We start from the raw sequence: 21,393 nt of genomic DNA, 5'->3' as shown, positions 1-21,393 counted from the left end.
AGGTCAAGGTAATCATATAAACAAGCGTGAATGAAGGTTACGGTCATTCATTTGAACAAACTTGGTAGTCCTTCATGTCACAGACCCAATATCAGGTCTCTAGGACTCTAGTTATCACAAGAAGTTGTTTAAAGATTTTAACCATTTTGACCCCCTGACCTTGAAAAAAGGTCAAGGTTATTCATTTGAACAAACTTGATAGCCTTTCATGCCAGAATGTCACAGACCCAATATCAGGTCTTTAGGACTCTTAGTTATTCACAAGAAGTAATTTAAAGATTTAAGCCTATTTGACCCCTGTGTCCTTGAATGAAGATCAAGATCATTCATTTGAACTAACTTGGTAGCCCTTTGTCTCAGCATGCCACAGGCCTAATATGAGTACCCGGGGCCATTCGCTTCTTGAGAAGAAGTCGTTTGAATGAAAAGTTTACGCAGTGCATGACGATGGATGATGCATGATGACAATAGGTCAGATAACCTAATAATTGCTCTCTGTTGAAACAATTGCCGTCGAGGAGGTTGCTCATAATGATATTGCATTCAGCTATTGTCCTGAGGGTCTTAGCTCAAACCAAGATCTGGCCATGCTGCTCCTACTACGTAATGACAACTAAAAATATAATTAGTGCCATCATCTTTTAGTGAATGTTGCTAAAATAAAAACTTCACTGCATCAAGCATTTTGACAAATAGAACACAGAAATATAGTATTACAGTGTAAGGTATATCATTTCTGATACTGCAGTCAGAGGATAGTTGGTCTAAAATAAAACAAAAATTTGTACGGATACTTCAATGTTTTAATGACCAAATTTCAGAAAATACAGAAATGACTTTATATAATAACCTGGCCAATGTGTACATAGCACTAATGGTATACACTTAGTAAGCATATTTCTCGTGTGGGGAAACTTGGGTGTGTCACCACAACCGTGATGTGTCCCACATGTGGTATCTGTTTCACCACGTCGTTAGAACCTATACTCTGTACCAACTCAATGTTATATACTACAGGATGAACAGTGCAATGAAGAAAACTTAAAAACTTTGACAAACTTCTGAATGTCTTTGTTTCTCTTGCACATCAAAAACACATAATTGTAGTGAACTTCTGATTTGTTTTGTTTTAAATCTATTTAATAAAATAAAAATTTCAGATGGCACGAGATATACCATCAGACTGTTGTGTGTACCCTGCCCAACAGTAATATGTACAGTATAACTTGTCTTAACCGCATGTCGTCGGGACCAGCATATTTGGCCGGTATAGGAAGGTTTCTGGATTATCCAGATTTAATTATTATAATTAGAATGAAGATGTCATACAGTTAAATCGTAATAGACAGGAATCAGGATTAATTTAAACAAAGACCAGTTGGGCAGGTTACACTGTAATATAGATTTAAATAGAAGCAATAGAGATGTTTATAATCATTCTTTTCAAATAAAAGACTGATATCATATACACCATTGAAAAATGCTGAAGAGTGTATCTTAAAAAATGGAATTTACTTACAGTATCATTCAGTTCTATTAAATACTAAGGTAAAATAAATCACCCATATTGTATATAGCCAAAGTCTCAAATACACTTTACATCTGAGTATGTAAGCATGAGCATTGACCGAAATACTTTACTGTAGGAATCTTATAATCTGAATATACTGCAAACTTGCACATTTATTTTGTGTGGTACTCAATGTTTAGGACAACAAAGAATTTTAACAGATCACTGCACACAAACTTGTGACAACATAATTCAAACTTTCATGCATAGCAATTAAACTTTTTAAGTTACGATTAAACCCAATTTACAGTTTTAATACACCATGTCTTAAGACAAAACTTTTCATGGCAACACATCTTTATAAGAATTCTGATCAACTTAAATTATTCAAGATATAATAATTCACGAAATAGGATGTAGCATAGTATAGTAATAATGAATTAATAATGCTTGGCCTAGATTAAGTGTGATTAATGCAATCATACAATGATAGACTTAATTTCCTCTTTTTTCCCTTCTTGTTTTAATAAATATGAGACAATCGTGTTAATGGCTTTAAGAGTGTCATTTAGAGGAGTTTGTTATATTTCTAACTGATGTATACTACTGAACTCAATACCCTGGCAACGACCAATCAAACTCAACTGACCTCAACAATCTGTATGTTGTATGGAATTTAAACAAATTAAGTACTCATCCAACTGTTTTTCAGTACCCAGAAGCAGTACAATCAATCTTTGTCAGGAAAATAAGGCTAAAAACAAGAATTAACCAAAATCCTTCCAAAATCTTTTCATAAACCGATTCTGGACAAACTGGTACAAACGTTTGAATGACAACAACAAAAAGAAAATAGCTATATTAATTTCATAATAAACAAAACCTCAAAAACACATGCTTATATCAAATTATTGCTTGTCATTTTTGTTTTTATTTTTTTTAGTAAATTCAGCAGGATACCACATATCAGACTATGCTAAAACTAAACGCCCTTTTTATCTCTGTACATTATGTAGCAGACCAAATAGTTTTACATGAGATTTTACTACTGCCTCGATATTGAATCAGGCACTGATTTCTTGAAAGTCAAAAACTGACCTAATTAAGTCTTTTTTTTCCATATAAGTAACATAAGGAGAAAACTCAATTTTTTGACTTAAGTCTGCACTTCTGTTCTGAGAAATCAGAACCAGACTCTGGACCTCTATATATCTATTAGGTCTAACAATCGACAAGTCAGGCTTAAGAGAAGATCTCTCTAGCCGAGAGGTACTATATTGTGGCTAGAATTCACCAGGGTTTCTTTGAATCTTCCACAGGTAAGAAAGTTCTGAACACACAGTATTTCTTCTGTAACCCAATACAAGAGGTCGACAGGTCAGAACCTAATTAGCCACATACCATGGTACAACTGAAAATCAGGATACTTAAACTCAAGTCCTCTTAACATGAACCTTTCACAACAATGAGATATAAGATGTTAACACAGTGACTGTAAGGTACAAACTTCTGTACCTTTCAATGACCGTAAGAGCAATATAAATGTATTAGGATGTGACTACAGAATTAATAGTGACCAACCAATGGGGATTACAATGAAATGTTAAACTGGTGGGAGCGAATCTACCAGGTACAATAAGAAATAGATTCACTTGTGTGTTTTAGTAAAAATATAATCCATTAAATATTTCCAGAGTTCTTATGATTTTAAACAAATGCTTAGTAATACCCAAACTAGACCTTGTAAGATCTACAACAATTAGTCAAACTAATGTTGTCAAGAATCTGTTCACTCTATCAGAGCGGAATTTGCTCCTTCTACAGCGAGTCAAAATGTACCAATTGACTTGTTATTGGTAAATATTATCTAGCAATGCTAACTTTGATCGCCAGTGGCAATACATGTACATACTCTGAACACCTAGAATCTGATACACACTCCTCTCTCAGACTCTGAGGAAGATATGTCTCCTGGTCAATTACAGATTTATAAGTATACCTGTTCTTAACATACTGGTATTCCTCAAATTTATTTCTCTATTCAGCACTTTTTACCCAGTCATTGCTGATTCGATCACATAATCCAAAAATGATTCTATACCACAGCTTCATTCAAATAAATCTTTTTCACTCAGACTTGTACAAATCATTCAACAGAAATATTTCTATGGTTGTGGTTAACTTCAAAACTTAACATTGATATTGCAAATCATTTTATCAAGTTGCTATGTGTTATAATGCATGAGGTTCAACTACTTAAAAACTAAAATAGAAAACAAATTAGGATGTAATACTGAATAAATAGTATCTACAAAATACCATGTTAATCCTCTCCAACGACGAAGATATCTAAATTAGTGTTCCGTTACAATTAAAAATTACTTACTGTAATGTTACCATTTTTACAACAATTTAAATCCATGTTCATTTTACATAATGAGATAATGAGGTGTTAGCATGATTACATGATGCAAATAAATTTGATCAGGAATTTATGTTTCTAGTCAGAAAACCTAATTAAAGATGATCAAACCCCATTTCAGGAAAATGCTTTGGACAACTGACTGACCACTGCAAGTAATGCCCCTCAGTGTAAATTATCTCACTTTTCAAAGCAACTCACATATTACAGTAAACTAAATCACTTTTGCTAATTCCATGACCCATGTTAATCTCTGCAAACTTGTTTTGAAATGCAAATCACAAAATTTAATATGTGATAGCTATGAAAGGTAATGTACGGTAGCTATTTTTTGTTAATTTCAAGATATAGAGTTGTAATAGGCCATTAAGCCATCCAGTCTGTTCTAGACTTCTCGTCACCCAGATTTAATTTTGTTTAATTTAGGACTGTTTGATAGAAATTCCTTTATAGAGTGACAATCCAAAAGTAACATTAGTTCAGACTAAAGACTAGAAATGTAAAATCTTTATACTCTCACCTTCCTATGAAATCTGGACACCACAGGACACGACGGGAAAAGGGATACCGGTATACATGGATAATTAAATCTTTGTATATTAGAGTTATCTCCCCTTATGGAATTATTTTTTAGCGAAACTCTAATCAGTTTCTCTCAAAAATATTTTACATTATGCTCGCAAACACATGACATGCAGGTAAACAGATTTTAGATCTTTACTTTATATAGGATCTGAGAAATGTATATGTAGATATCACATAAGGCCTACATAAAAGCTGTGTTCTGAACAACAAGCACAGGGGCACCCTGCATGGATGTTATATCATCTAGTACTTATCATAGAGAGCAAAGTGGTTAAAATGGAGAATTCCAGCGGATTTTACTATTAATTCACTTCAGTGTTCAATAATATATCAAAATCTGCCTTGTAGTAGGAAAGTCATTCTATCAAGTGGCCAGAATCTTTTGGACCATTATAACTGTGACAAAGAGATGGACAATTAGAAATTTAGAATATTAAACTAATTATCCAATGAACCATGCCAACAATTATTGATTGTTAGATTTACAAATCTTTCCAACATTTTACTGTATTGATAATTATCAGCTGGGTCACATCAAAGATGTTTGCATTGGAAATGCTTTGGAATCTGGCAATACATATTCCCCTTTTAACATCATTTGACACTTAATATTGAACATTTGTCTTCTTGAAAACATTCCCTGGACTCAAAAGACAGTCTGAACACAAGTCCAACTTCTGCTAACACATTTATCATATAATTATAATTAGAGGTAAATCAAATCATGCCATTGTGGTATTGAAATTCAAAGTTCTGTAAACCACTTGTAAACACGCTGTACATGTACATATTAAACCCTCAACTGCCATTTTTTAATGACTTTTGTGACATTTTAATTAATATTACTTGATAATATTTGTAACAGGTAGCTACTAAAGTATTAAATCATCATTAACAAGATTTTTGATACATAATTAATGAGATAATATGTCGGTGACTTACAGCACTGATACACTACGGCCAGATAGCAGATCAAACTAACTCTAACTGCAATGAGGTTTTCATAGAAAACACATACCTATATTTCCTATTTTTTTTTAATGACAAAAAAATATAGCATTTCCTTGGTAACATGACTTTGTGTAAAAACAATATTTCAATATCATGCCCTGATGACAGTTGACATGAAGAGAATCTATATAGTGTTCAAAAATGTCAGTGAAGGGTGGTAAGAGGACTCATTATTTCCTTAGGGCTGTCCCAGCAAAACATATATGGCACCCATGTAAGGCACTTTAAAAATTAGTATGTGCCATGGTGGGTTCAAAATAAAACCACTTCAGTGCCAGGGTGACATTCCAATAAAATCTCTTCTGTGGGGGGTCTATCTGAAGCACTTTTTGAAATAAAATGCAAAATTTGTGTTTTATAATGTTGCTGTCAGTCATCCTGACTACAAAAATAACTGTTGAGAAAAATTTTAATTTCTGACAATAATAAGGTGTTGTTCATCTTAAATAAAAAACAATTATTTTATTTTCTGGGTGTTTTGAAATAATAATGACAGAACATTTATCTAAAACATTATATTCATTCAAACTTGTCAATGGTACAGAGAAACGATGGATTAGTTTGGGCAAAATACTGTTGTCATCAACATATCTTTATTCAAATTCTCTGGTACAGTGTAATAAGTTAAGGAAAAAGTGTCAGTTCACAAGCTTAAGTGTGAATGTCCAGATGTCTACTCTTGCATTACGCTTGTGAAGCACTTCGGTATCTTTAGTAGAATTTCCGCTGGTTCTACAAGGATTGTACCTTTCAGTTAATTAATAGATTAAGCACAACAAACAATAGTTCACTGCGCCATATACAGTGCAATTTTGTCCTGGGACTCTTAAATGATGCTAGAAATCAAAATATGTAAATCCAAAAAGATGTTGGAGCAAAATAAAAATTAAAACGCTTCTATGCCATAATCTCGTTCACAAAAAAATAGATATGTGTGGGGGTCAACAAAATTGAAAATTGCTTCTATCGATGAGTCTCCCAATTTCAAAGTGCCTTCCCCCCCCCCCCCCCCTACCATATATGTTTTGCTGGAACAGCCCTTAAAATAACCAAGATTTTTGGAAATTATTCACAAACATTTTATATATAGCACTTCCAGTCATTTGAAAAAAAAAAAATAATAATAATACAATGTACTCTAAATGTCAGATCAAGTTTGAAACATAAGGTTTTGAAATCATAATATTTCTCACTTTTAAATTAAATCTTAAATCAATTTTTTCAATCTTTGAGCTACGATACCACATCCAGAAACTTCTATATATATTTATGGAGACAGGTTTTAGAGTATTGTATAATGACAGTAATGAAATATGATCTGAACAATCAACAAACATTTGTATGAAAGACAGGTGTCAAGATTTCTGTCTAACTGCTGTAGACATAGGACTGTTTGTAAAACTTGTCACTTTGTCACATTTCACTGGTTTTCTGTTCCACAAAAGTCTGCAATACTTGTTCTACTGTCTCGGGCCTTAATTCACAGGTTTTCCATTCTGTAAATGTCTTGGGGACTTGCCCTGCTCCAAATTCATGAATTCAAGGTATTTTAAAAGTCTCAGTCCGACTCTGATTTCACTGTTAATGACGATGATGTGCAGCTTTCTGATGACACTGCAAAAGAAAATAGATCTTTAAACTAGATATATCAAAGGTGGACAGTACACAACTAGAAGATACGAGACAGCCATTAGTAACACTATATACTATACACACCCTATTTCATGATGGAAGAGGAGTGAGGGAGTAAATTAGTTTTTTTTCCTTATTCTACTAGAGAAAACTAGAAATTTCATAACATCAAATGATTACATAGTCCTATTAATGTCTGATTTCTATGTCCCAGGTACCTACTGGCTAAATATTACTATTATAGGTCCTTTGGTCATTGAAAAGTAGTCGAAGAACTGTTGACAGACAGTTTGACAGTGACTGACGGACAACTAAATGTCAAAGTAGAGACAAACAAACATTTGACCATGACTGACGGACAATATCACGATAGAGACCAAAGTTTGCCTTAGTTCTTTGGACCAAGTTACCAAATAAGTGCTATCCACGGATCACAATAACCTACCAAATAAGTGCTATCCACGGACCACAATAACCTACCATCTGTTTCTGGATCCAATACACTGCTGTCCGACTCTTCTCGCTTCGTATTACAGGGTGTTGTTATTGTATCATCAGAAGACCTGAGAAAAGAAATAAACTTAGTATAGTGTATGTACTGTATGTCCTTTATATAAAGCGACCACTGTTCTGCAGAGTCTAGAGTCTCATGGGACACTGTGTGAGCATGCTGTCATTCTGTTAAGGGATAAATTTGAAGAGATTGAAGTCATTCCCTTCTTTTGATTAAAACGTTTTAACTGTACCTAGGTTTTTTACAGCTTGATTCCTCAGCGGCCGAATCCGAGTCAGCTTTCCGTTTTTCTGTCCCCTTGTTGTCTTTTATTTGCTCTTCTCGCATTCTAAGTTGTTGTATTCGCCAGTCGACGGCTCGTAAAATATTCTCACAATCTTTGGGACTAGTCTATCAAAAGGAAGGTCAAATATGTAACCAGGGCATAAATGCAATATCCATAACGATAGTACAATTATTCTCTGTACAAAATATTTTAATTATATTGTATATTTTTCTTAATTATTCTTCAGGATTGATAGTATTGTTCATGTAGAAGTTCTTGTAACCCAACAAATGGCTGTTATTTTATCACTTTTTACAATAAATTTTTTATTTGTATAGACCGATGTTAAAATTCCTGTTGGATAAACTATCCAACAAGACTTTGAACATCAATCTACACACAAGTCTAAATATGTTATAATAACTGATGAATGCGGATTTATCAGGAGAAAGGTCTCCCTTCCTACCTACAGAAATAATTCTACCTACAGAGATAATACAGAAGTAGTCCTTTCAAATCACTCAGTAAGGGGATAACTTACAATAATAAGGAACACTCGGACGCCATCTTCTCCGTCGGTGGCGGTGATACGCAGACTTTTCTGACTAGCCCTCTCGATGGTCATACCAGGCCATATCTTAGTGTTGAGTATCACTCTGAGACTTCCCTGTGTTCTCATCACTGCACACAAAAGGGTTCAACAATCAACGCCCACAGGATGATTAGGCTAGTCACAATGTAATAACTTAATATTTATAAAATTCATTGCATTCTCTACGTTCCTGTCCATTAGAGAGAAGACATAACACTTTAAGGGATAACTGGAGATTATCAAAAGAGTAGTTATATCCAGTTTATAATTGTTACTGTTCTGTAGGAAAAATGCAAATTTTTTTATTCCATTTCTATACCCTAAAGAAGAAATGTAAAGTTTGAAAACTGTGGAAAAAGAAAGAGAACATACCAAGTCGTGACTGGAACTCTGATGAGCCTGATGAACTCTGATCATTTATTCGCAATAAACCTCGTCCTCGTTCTATCCAGGTTTGGTTGTGGCCATCAAATACAAACAATTTACCAGTAGACTGAAAAAATAGAAATATTTTAGATAAGCCTAAAAATTGTGTTTTGAAGTCGAAAATAAAAGAAACAAAATTTCAATGCTAGGTTTCCAGTCTTCCACAAAGATAAAAAAATCTAGGTATCTATCTCTGAAGATAAAATAAAGAGAGCTAGTATACATATTTGTTCATTTTATTGTCTTTTAACAAAAGAACAAAGAATGACTTCTTGTGAATATCTAGAAGGCCTAGAGGCCTAATATTATGCATGTAACATTCTGAAATACATTCCTATTAAGTTTGTTAATATGATTGACCTTGACAGAAAATCCTTGTTGGTGAAAAGCCCATCAAATTGTCCAATGACAATTTCTAGTAATACATTAGATTCATCTCTGATTCACAAGAGTTTCTGCCCTTTTATAATACATTAGAGTTTTAGCTTACCTGTAATACATTAGTGTTTTAGCTTACCTGTAATACAATAGTGTTTTAGCTTACCTGTAATACATTAGTGTTTTAGCTTACCTGTAATACACTAGATTTTTAACTTAGCAGTATTACATTAGTGTTTAAGCTTACCTGTAATACATTAGATTTTTAGCTTACCTGTAATACATTTTTTTTAGCTTACCTTATAATACATTAGATTTTTAGCTTACCTGTAATACATTAGATTTTTTGCTTACATGTAATACATTAGATTTTTAGCTTACCTGTAATACATTTTTTTAGCTTACCTGTAATACATTAGATTTTTAGCTTACCTGTAATACATAAGATTTTTAGCTTACCTGCAATACATATGATTTTTAGCTTACCTGTAATACATTAGATTTTTAGCTTACCTGTAATACATTTTTTAGCTTACCCGTAATACATAAGATTTTTAGCTTACCCGTAATACATTAGATTTTTAGCTTACCTGTAATACATTAGAATTTTAGCTTACCTGTAATACATTAGATTCTTTGCTTACATGTAATACATTAGATTTTTTGCTTACATGTAATACATTAGATTTTTAGCTTACCTGTAATACATTTTTTAGCTTACCTGTAATACATTAGATTTTTAGCTTACCTGTAATACATAAGATTTTTAGCTTACCTGTAATACATTAGATTTTTAGCTTACCTGTAATACATTAGATTTTTAGCTTACCTGTAATACATTTTTTTAGCTTACCCGTAATACATAAGATTTTTAGCTTACCCGTAATACATTAGATTTTTAGCTTACCTGTAATACATTAGATTTTTAGCTTACCTGTAATACATTAGATTTTTTGCTTACATGTAATACATTAGATTTTTTGCTTACATGTAATACATTAGATTTTTAGCTTACCTGTAATACATTTTTTAGCTTACCTGTAATACATTAGATTTTTAGCTTACCTGTAATACATAAGATTTTTAGCTTACCTGTAATACATTAGATTTTTAGCTTACCTGTAATACATTAGATTTTTAGCTTACCTGTAATACATTTTTTTAGCTTACCCGTAATACATAAGATTTTTAGCTTACCCGTAATACATTAGATTTTTAGCTTACCTGTAATACATTAAATTTTCAGCTTACCCGTAATACATAAGATTATTAGCTTACCTGTAATACATTAGATTCATCCTCCTCTCCAGTTTTCACCTCTACTTCTTTGTATTCTAGCCGTCGCTCATGCTTGGCTTGAAACTCTCTTGCAGATTCTTCCAATGTTCTAGCTTTTTCTAAAATGGAAAGTGTCAATTTATGTTAAATAATAATGGACCTGGTAATGTTGTGTTGATTTCAGAAAATAAATGTTCCATTAGTACCTTTCCACGGTATAAACAAAATTGATCCCAAAACTATGGCCATTTAACAAAACCTGTGTATTGTGACATGTTACCATGGTAATTAAAACCTAAATGCACATCTACGCATAAATCTGAAAGCATTAAGCAATCTTACCTAAACCTGTAGATTTTGATAATTCTGATTCATCGTCGGATTCTAATTGATTCTGGTCAGCTTTCTTATCGGAACCTTCTGCCTTCATTACACGTTCTGCTAGATTTGTACCAAAAACAAACCCACCATCTGATGTAGGTGAAGTTTTGTTACTAGATGATGTCTGTATTCCCTAAAACAATGTTTATTCTGAAGTTGATATGGTGAACACAATAGCCTGTACATATATTATTAAATGCAAATGATGTAGGATTTTTAAAGGCGAGTCCAGAACATGTATTTTCAAATTTTTATGAGTCCCCCATACAAAGAAATAATATAGAGGGGAAAATCATGAGTCCCGGACTCATCTAGGCAAGTCACATAAATCTGTAATAAAAATATATGATATTGCTGTATACTGAAAATCACCATGATATAAAAATCTGACTCTTGATTCTCTACCATAGCTTAACTGATATCTGTAGCTATTGGGCCTTTTGCACAATTAAACCAATATTTTCTCAATGCTCTCATGAGTATATATTAAGATTGGTATTTCAGTGCTAACAATTAAAATATAACAATCCTGACACACAGGCTAAAACAAGAACAGTAGTAGCACCTGTTTAAAGATGCAACAAAGTGCCACTGATGAAAATCAAACTAGCAAGCATTTGATCACTAAATCAGTATACTACCACTGTGCATCAGATTTGTGGTTAAGTGTCAAGACATCTGTGTGCATTACTACATGTATATAATGATACATATGGATTGTTCCTGTCTATTTAAGCAAATGAGAATAGATACATACTGTCACACGGTCTGTGAGGTTTTGACCAAATATGAATTCTGCGGAGGCAGCAGCAGCAACACCACTGCCTGCATCAGTTGTAGAGTCTGTTACTCTGTAAAAAATAATCTCAAAGTGATAAAGAGGAAAAAGCTCAACAGTGACCGCAAACTATTGTAAGACTGCCTATCACCTGAAGACTGAGAAATATTGCACTTTTCTTGGGATAAAAACCTTTTTGTTGGACCTGATGGCTTTACATTGCTAAATGATTTCTATTAGCAGTTATGATAAATAAGGCAGGCTCTCCCTATATGGGAAGCGGTACGCCTGTTTATTGTTTAATTATTCAATTTTGCTTGTTACAAGCATTTTCATTGGCTTAAAATTTTACTTTATCAGCCCATAAAGGAAAAAATGGCGTCGCCGTTTATAACGTTGCTTCTGATTGGCTGAGTGAGATGATGGCATAATGATTTCATAGACAAAAGAGTCCCAAAATGAATTTTTAATATTGAATAGATTATCTTTTTAGTAAATTGAATTATAAGGATTAATTTGAATATATTTTTTATATTATGGAGATATAACACAAAAATCTGAGTGTACTCTCATCATAAAGAAGCGGTTTATTTAGAGTACACTAACATTTTTTTGTTATATCTCCATAACATAACAAGAGGCCCAAGGGCCTTAACGGTCATCTGACTACCTTGGCAATAATCATATAGGAAATAAATTAGATATAGTGTCATGGTAGCCATCTTCGATGTGGGATCAACCAGAGATGTTATAACATTTTGTCAGGACCATGTCAGGATCATTTCATGCACGTTTCAGCCAAATTGCACCAGTGGAACTTGAGAAGAAGTTCAAAATGTGTTTTCAAGATGGCGGCGGTGGCGGCCATCTTGGATTTCGGATCAACCCAACAACACTTTGTCTGGACCATGTCAAGATCATTTCATGCAAGTTTCAGCCAAATCGCACCGGTAGAACTTGAGAAGAAGTTCAAAATGTGTTTTCAAGATGGCGGCTGTGGCGGCCATCTTGGATTTCGGATCGACCCGAAAAATAACAACACTTCTTCATGACTATGTCAGAATCATTTCATGCAAGTTTCAGCCAAATCGCACTGGTAGAACTTGAGAAGAAGTTCAAAATGTGTTTTCAAGATGGCGGCTGTGGCGGCCATCTTGGATTTCGGATCGACCCGAAAAATAACAACACTTTGTCGGGACCATGTCAGGATCATTTCATGCAAGTTTCAGCCAAATCGCACCGATAGAACTTGAGATGAAGTTCAAAATGTGTTTTCAAGATGGCGGCTATGGCGGCCATCTTGGATTTCGGATCGACCCGAAAAATAACAACACTTCTTCATGACTATGTCAGAATCATTTCATGCAAGTTTCAGCCAAATCGCACTGGTAGAACTTGAGAAGAAGTTCAAAATGTGTTTTCAAGATGGCGGCTGTGGCGGCCATCTTGGATTTCGGATCGACCCGAAAAATAACAACACTTTGTCTGGACCATGTCAGGATCATTCCATGCAAGTTTCAGCCAAATCGCACCGGTAGAGCTTGAGAAGAAGTTCAAAATGTGTTTTCAAGATGGCGGCTGTGGCGGCCATCTTGGATTTCGGATCGACCTGAAAATAACAACACTTTGTCGGGACCATGTCAGGATCATTTCATGCAAGTTTCAGCCAAATCGCACTGGTAGAACTTGAGAAGAAGTTCAAAATGTGTTTTCAAGATGGCGGCTGTGGCGGCCATCTTGGATTTCGGATCGACCCGAAAAATAACAACACTTTGTCGGGACCATGTCAGGATCATTTCATGCAAGTTTCAGCCAAATCGCACCGATAGAACTTGAGATGAAGTTCAAAATGTGAAAAGTTAACGCACGGCGGACGTCGGACGACGACGGACGAAACATGACGACAATAGGTCATCCGGACCCTTCAGGTCAGATGACCTAAAAAATCTATTCAAGTTAATACTTATGAAGAGTGGTAAATCAATCACAATGTAGTCTCTTTTTGGGTAAAATACTTCATAATAAGGTGGAATATTACATACTTTCTAACACTGTGGATTATTACATACTTCATAATACTGTGGATTATTACACACTTTATAACACTGTTGATTATTACATACTTTTCATCCCCAGCTATGGCAGCAGCGAAGTAGTTTTCTACAGTATAACCAGCAGGTCGAGTAGGTGCTGCGGCCTGGTCACCACAGCCGTTATTGTGGCTATCCTCTCCACTGACTGTCTCCTGGTTCTCTTTCTCCTTCTGTTCAGTGTCTATAGTTATAAAGGACCAAGTTTACCTCAGAACACGATGAGAAGCAAACCTTTATAATCTGCATGCTATCCATTCATTTCACAAATAATCTTATTTTTGTAGATAGATATTAAAACAGACACATCTAGTAGTAATAGAAAACTGCTGACAGAAAGGGCCTGCTTCACTGATCCTATTCACCAGTGATTCCATGAACTATAACCATTCAATGTTCTTTAGAACCCCAAACCTTTACCTTTTTAGGGGCCAAAATATCCATCTTGAATTCTTTCAATGAGAAAATCCATACCCTATTGCACATTGGTATAAATTAGCTATTACTATGTGCAATAGCATTATTTTGATTTTGGAAGCACTACTATAAATTTTCATTCAGGCTACAAAGCAAGGCACTGTTGTATTAAAACATACAATATATTCTTTAATATACACATCATAAGTTTCCTCACCATTCTCATCCTTCTGTTTCATGCTCTCGACTTGGACAGCAAGTGGTGAAGGTCGCAGTAGACACTTTGAAGGACTAGGCATGGTGTCAGCTTTATTTAGAATACCTGAAACACAGTGATTAGGATCTATTTCAAAACAAATGTATTTCAAAACGCCTATAGACTTTAAGCAATGTACAATCTGTTGAATGAGCTCTAGTATTAAAGGATTCCCATGTAGAAATATATCTAAATACAGAGACCAGCCATATATAACAAGATCAAGAAGACCAGCTACTTTTCCTTATTTTAGCAGACAAATGCAACATATCAAAGACATAGAATTTCGCCAAGAGATTCATCATTTTCTCATTCAAGCAGGCATCTTGTAATATTTGAGGTTACTTTAAACTAATATGATGATATTTATAAATGCAAATAGTATTCATTTGAATATAAATCTACACAAATTACATGTATATGTAATTAACTCCATCACCCCCGAAATTTCATAATGAACTGTTCCATCTTCAGAATTTGAAGAGTCCAAATGTGTGTTTAGGGGTGGGAACATAAACCGTACCTAGTCTGGATGGTAACAGTATGGAAGCCTTTTGATCCGAGGTACTTCTCTCTTCTGAAACAGAACAGATATATAGATGATACCCAGTTTTTTATATTGATTAAATCTTATGAATAAAAGAATATTTCACAAGAAAAGCATCATGGCTTCTTCTAATTCAATAAAGTTTCAATTTCAAACATTTCAAATCTTTAAAAACTTTTCTTTGCAAAATTTCCTGCTTTGTCAGTTCTAAAGATCATAGCCTGTGTCTTTGGACAATTACAGTCCATCACAGCAGTATCTTGGTGTGTAACACTTATATTGTTTGTAAGAGGGTATGATCAGAAACATACAACTTTAATTTGTCCTGAATGTTGTTGGCCTGAATGGAAATATAGACAATTGCAAATACACTTTTTCAATGTTTCTAAGAGGTTTTTTTTATGAATGCTGTCTGCCTTAAAATTCTGCCATATTGTTTACATGAACAACTAGCATATATTCCATTTTACAAACATTATCTGCCTGAACTGACATGTATATAAATCAGTCCATTAGACTGAATATTGTCTGCTAGAACAGATGTATGAACCAGTATATATCCTGATTGATATTTGTCTGTGTTTCTTGCTTACCTTCTGAATCTGATTCTCTCTTAACTGATTGATTGGCACTAAATTTACTTGGAGCTAAATGGACTGGAAGAAAACATCACAATAATGTTAGTAAAGAAATATCAAACAATACATATATTAAATCTATCCCACTTATAAACCATAATTAACCAATTAACAATACAATTAAGAAAAAGAGTGAAATTACCAATGCTTAAATCAACAATAGACAATAATAGCTTTCATATAAATCAAAATGTTACATGGAAAACCCACTTTAATTAAGTTTCAAAGAGACCAACAGAAAAATAAAGATACATGAGTATACCACAGTAGAACTAAATACCACTAGTTTTTATAGCTTATTTAGTGTAACCATAAGACCCAGACCGGACTTGTTGGCAGTTCTGTACCTGAAGGAGCAGAGTTTTGATGATATGAGGCAGTAGAAACGATGTCTGTTTTTAAACTGGGACGAGGTGCAAATGGATTCTGAGGAGTTGCTGTAAAATAATGTTTAATTACATAATGATATATTTCATTAAATCACACTGTTAGTGCATGTATAAGTAAAGCTCTAAGTAAAGGTACTTTTTTGAGTTTACTACTTAATTATTATGCAAATTAATAAACAAATTCTATTTACTATCATGCATACACATTTGAAATAACATGGACATGGACATTTGGTTCAACTACAGATGTTTACAAGATCACCTGGCAGTTCACTGTAAAATAGCAGTAATGCTACATATTAATAATTCTAATAATAGTGCTCTCAAGCCATTCATCATAAGTTACCTCCCTTGGGAATAGAATTGCCACAGACAATAATTAGTCAAGATAATCTCACAAACAGTTACTGTAACATTACTGTCAGTAGTAAATCCTGCTCACAGGAACAGGTGATTTTATCTATTTTCAATTTAGAAATATAATATAGAATTAAAGCCATAAAGTTTAGCTGACCAGACATTGGTCTTATCTGACCAGGAATTTGTCTGGTTTGTGGTGGTATGGACTATAAGTTTACATGGCCAAGCATTTGTTTGGTGTCATGATATAACTTTTGAACTATCAGAAATAAAATTCAATGGGGCAGGCTTCTGCCTGGTAGTGAGATACTAACAGGGCTCTCTTTCACTTTCGTATGAATAGGGGCTGGGGCCTTCAGAATCGTGAAAATCATTGCAGTATCGACCAAATTGTGAAAATTATAATTTGTCAAATAAAACAAAAACAACTGAAAACAATTCATTTCAGTTTTACTTTTGGACAAGTATTTTAGAAGTTTGACGATCTTGTAAAATATTTAAGCTTTTTTTCTTTCAGCCTTTCCTTTTGATTTTTTCCTCACAAAGGTGATTGTGAACATCAGCTTGAGAAATTGCGAAAAAACATGGGTATTTTACATTGGGAATGGGTCTGAAAATCGGCTCCAAAAACACCCCAGCGAGAGCCCTGACATCGACCAACTACACATACTTACTTGACCAAACTTTTGATGAGTCGTCTACCACAGATGCCTGTATAACGACAAATAGAATGTGTGGCATTTTCATTATGTATCAACAATTTCATGTTTTATATATTTGTATGAATGTACAGAAATGATCTTGTTTCAAATCAAATTTGTGAAAAAGAATTTATATATATTTTAATATCCGTTCAATATATAATGTTCATCTGAAACCTAATTCACAGTTTCTTCTTTAGTTATTATTTGTTCCCTATACATGTATGAACATATATTTGGCTTGGGTATGTACTTTGCAATAATTTTGTTAGAATCAAATATTTAGATTTTTGATTTATATATACATTATTGTAATACATGTACCTGTTCTGAATGTTTTTTCTCTCCGCTTTCTTCTTCAACTGTGTTGTCTTCTGGTGGTTCTCCTTTAGCCTCTGCACAGACCAAAAAAAAATGACACTACAGATTTAGCTGTAAAGCCAGGGTAGAATCCTTGTACACCAGCATTTATTGTGATCATCATAGAGTTAGTACATGGATATACATCGTAAACATATACATTTCATTTCAAAATATGTTGTTACATGTTCAATGTGATTGAGTGCAATTCTGGTTGTTCTGAACCAACATTATAAAGTGACATCTACAAGAAACATGCATATCCGTTATTACTTCCCTTTGTTTCACCCCCATATGTAAAATATATACAGCTGTAAGTTGTATTATACATGTATTATATTGGAGAGAAATGACGGGAAGTAACTCTGATAAATATAAATGTATTTAGATCTATATATCCATCAGGTGTGTTTCTACTGGCATTATTATAAATAGTAACAAACTTTGATTGGTTGTAATTACATATATATATGTCTCTTTTTCATATATACATATAATCAAAGTCAGTATTCTTTGTTAATTTACGTCTAAATGAGATGCTTCAATATGTAACTTTAGTCAATAATATAATAATACTGTAGCATTCAAATGGTATGGCGGCCTGTATAGACATATTTACTGGTGTTTTCAATCATCATTTCTTGCAAAACGGTTAAACCTATAAAGGAGAAGGTACGTTAAGACTCGAATATGGCCCGAAAATTAATTCTTCAGTAAAGAACAACATATTTTGCCATATAACAGTTGAATACATTTGCTAACACATTACATCCTGAAAATATCCCGCATGTGCCAATTATGTTCACTATGACGTCATCAACATGCAGTTTCCCGCCATTTTTCACAAAAATCCTTGAAAAATCATACTTTTTGAGTGTTTTTCTATAAAAATGAATGTGGCCGCCTTTGTGGAGCAGAAAGAGATTTTCACACGTTGTGTATCGTATATTTACGCATATCCTTGCAAAATATAAAGTTGCTCCATGGTGGTGGCCAAATCCATTTCAAGCCTTTTCTAACCTAAAGATGACGAATTTCTAGCAAAATTTGGGGAGAAGAGGAAAATCATCAATTTGATGACGTCATAGAGCACATCGTGTACATGGTTATAAAAAGTTATGTTTTGATGAATGGCAAGTATAAGAGTATTTATTAATGTGAAATTGATGTGGATCAGAGTAAATATTTTTCGGCCTGAAAAATTAAGGCCAAATACTGTTCCTATCATATCTACTCCTTTGGGACTGAAAGAATTAGTAGACATCATTAGAGTCTGGTTATATCATTTATCAGCAGAAATTCACTTTATTTGCTTTATGGAAAAGCCACAAGATTCCAGCCTATCAATGTGGCAAATTTTCGAGGTGATCAAGTTCCACGGGACTGACCTATACCTCAGTCTAACTTCATGTACTAAGACCAAATCTAAGGTCTTGATCATCAACAATAAAATGTTCCTAGTGGATTATTAAGCAAAATGTATTGTTAAATGTTGAAAATGGAGCTATTTATAGGTCAGAGAGCAGTCCTGATTCAACTCGGCTACTATTTTATAGTGGGATACCACTATAATACCTATTATATAGCTAGTGTTAATAATATGCCATGGGGCTATTTAATGCGAAGACACTCACCTTTATTACGAATTAATTCACCTTTATTACGAATTAATTAGCTTTATATACCTCGGTGGTGAGTACATTAATTAACCTTGATCCATGATTATACTGTTACGTTAGGCCTACTATATACTGTTACGTTAGGCCTAACTAGTACCAGAAAGATATGGGTATGCTAGGCCTAGTACTGCATTACAATACACAGTTCACCCCCCCCCCCCCCTTTCCAGTATAGTTCCTTTGTTTTGAATCCATCTAACAAATTCTATCCACTAACCTAACAAATTAAATGACAATAACTTTCCTAACATTCTTCCCTCGTTACAAACAAACTTATTTTAATTACTATTTCACTGTATGTATGGAAGCTCATAATGATAAGGCCTGTGGTTTTGATGAAGGAAATGGTAAGACTTTATTTGGCACACATCAGATACAGTGTAGTTCTCGAACGATAATAAGCCCCGTATATCGGGATATTGGTAAAATATTATATTTTGCTAACTTAATTACTAATTACAAAGTATTTCTAGACTTGTAAATAAGGGCGATGTTGATATCTGAATCAAAATAAACACAGACGTCTCTGCACATTTCTCAGACCAAATGAGTTGTTGAGCCGGTAGATGTTCTACTCGAACTCGTGTACTGCACGTGCACATACACACAAATGTGATAATTTGTTCTCATGTATGCTTTCTGTATTATATACTGACACTGACAGTCTTGTAAGCAGGGATTAATATCATTTAAAAATCTTAAAAACAAAGTTTACACTTTCGCGCTCACCTGTGTAAACATCCGCCATATTGGTTTTTGGCCATTGGTCACGTGACTTGACTTACTTTCGTACTTTTTGAAACGCATCCGAGATGGTGAGACTGCGTGCGGCCGATCAGTGTTCAAAACGGATTTATTTATTTGTACTACTATAGACTACAAGACTTGGCATAATTAAAAAATAAGTAAATTAAATAAATAAAAGTGATAACAAAAACGCGAGCTTAGATAGTTTTACATTACAATAATATTAATAAAATAAAATGATAGAGGACCCCAAATATTAGTTAAAGTAACAATAACTATTTTATTTTCTCAAATTCTTTATCAAAATGTTGTTTATCACAAGTCATGAACTAAAAGACGTGTATATTGTAAATGTAGTGTCTCGTTGATAATGACAATAAATAAAATTGGACCAAGGATTGGGCCTTTGGGAACCGACCTTTATCTTACAAATAGGGAAAATATTAGCCTAATGAACAATTTTTGCATTTTCGTATACCTCACTATATCATATTTCTAATTTTAAAAAAAACACACACATTAAAATATGCGTATTATTCATTGGAATTCACATTTTCTGGGCAAAAAAAATGCCACAATTTAAGGAAAATGATTAACCATATATCGTACTCAAATATGGTGTTTTTTTAAGTTTTTTTTTTTTTTGCAAAATAATCATGAAAAAAAAACCAAAAAAACCCCCAGACCGATATATCTTGACACTGTTCATTGCCATTAACACTGTCTTTTAATTCTGTTATTCAGTTCGACGCCAGTCTTTTCCTCTGCTGTTCAGTTTCACTCGTCTTTTACTGCTATTCAGTTTCACGTCCGTCTTTTACTCTGCTTTCAGTTCTCCGTCTTTTACTCAATTTGACGTCCGTCTTTTACTCTGCTATTCAATTTGACGTCCGTCTTTTACTCTGCTATTCAGTTTGACGTCCGTCTTTTCCTCTGCTGTTCAGTTTCACGTCCGTCTTTTACTCTTCTATTCAATTTGACGTCCGTCTTTTACTCTGCAATTCAGTTTCACGTCCGTCTTTTCTTCTGCTATTCAGTTTGATGCCAGTCTTTTCCTCTGCTGTTCAGTTTCACGTCCGTCTTTTACTCTGCTATTCAATTTGACGTCCGTCTTTTACTCTGCTATTCAGTTTCACGTCCGTCTTTTCCTCTGCTATTCAGTTTGACGCCAGTCTTTTATTCTGCTGTTCAGTTTCACGTCCGCCTTTTATTCTACTATCCAATTTCACGTCCGTCTTTTACTCCGCTATTCAGTTTGACGTCCGTCTTTTAATCTGCTATTCAGTTTGACGTCCGTCTTTTTCTCTGCTATTCAGTTTGACGTCCGTCTTTTACTCTGCTATTCAGTTTCACGTCCGTCATTTATTCTGCTATTCTGTTTGACGTCAGTCCTTTTTTCGTATCGTCGTTTACCCACGTTATCAGTGGAGTTCAGAC

General features: G+C 33.9%; 1 protein-coding gene across 1 annotated transcript; it reads right to left on the bottom strand.

Annotated features, from left to right (window-relative positions):
* Positions 1 to 789: 789 nt before the first annotated feature.
* On the bottom strand, positions 790 to 19,991 carry LOC138326004 (ran-binding protein 3-like). The gene is made up of 16 exons (XM_069272078.1): positions 19,939 to 19,991; positions 17,495 to 17,565; positions 17,144 to 17,180; positions 16,068 to 16,157; positions 15,676 to 15,738; positions 15,059 to 15,112; positions 14,497 to 14,601; positions 13,896 to 14,046; positions 11,752 to 11,845; positions 10,956 to 11,127; positions 10,614 to 10,732; positions 8,904 to 9,024; positions 8,481 to 8,620; positions 7,907 to 8,064; positions 7,641 to 7,723; positions 790 to 7,142 (listed from the first exon to the last, which is right to left on the bottom strand). Exons 1-16 carry the CDS (start codon positions 19,955 to 19,957, stop codon positions 7,087 to 7,089), a joined length of 1,533 nt encoding a protein of 510 aa, XP_069128179.1. The 5' UTR covers positions 19,958 to 19,991; the 3' UTR covers positions 790 to 7,086.
* Positions 19,992 to 21,393: the final 1,402 nt, after the last annotated feature.

The sequence above is a fragment of the Argopecten irradians genome, chromosome 6 (genome assembly GCF_041381155.1).
Source record: "Argopecten irradians isolate NY chromosome 6, Ai_NY, whole genome shotgun sequence".
NCBI classification, from domain to species: domain Eukaryota; kingdom Metazoa; phylum Mollusca; class Bivalvia; order Pectinida; family Pectinidae; genus Argopecten; species Argopecten irradians.
Note: the sequence above shows the minus strand (reverse complement) of the source record. Positions and strands in the feature narration are given on the sequence as shown.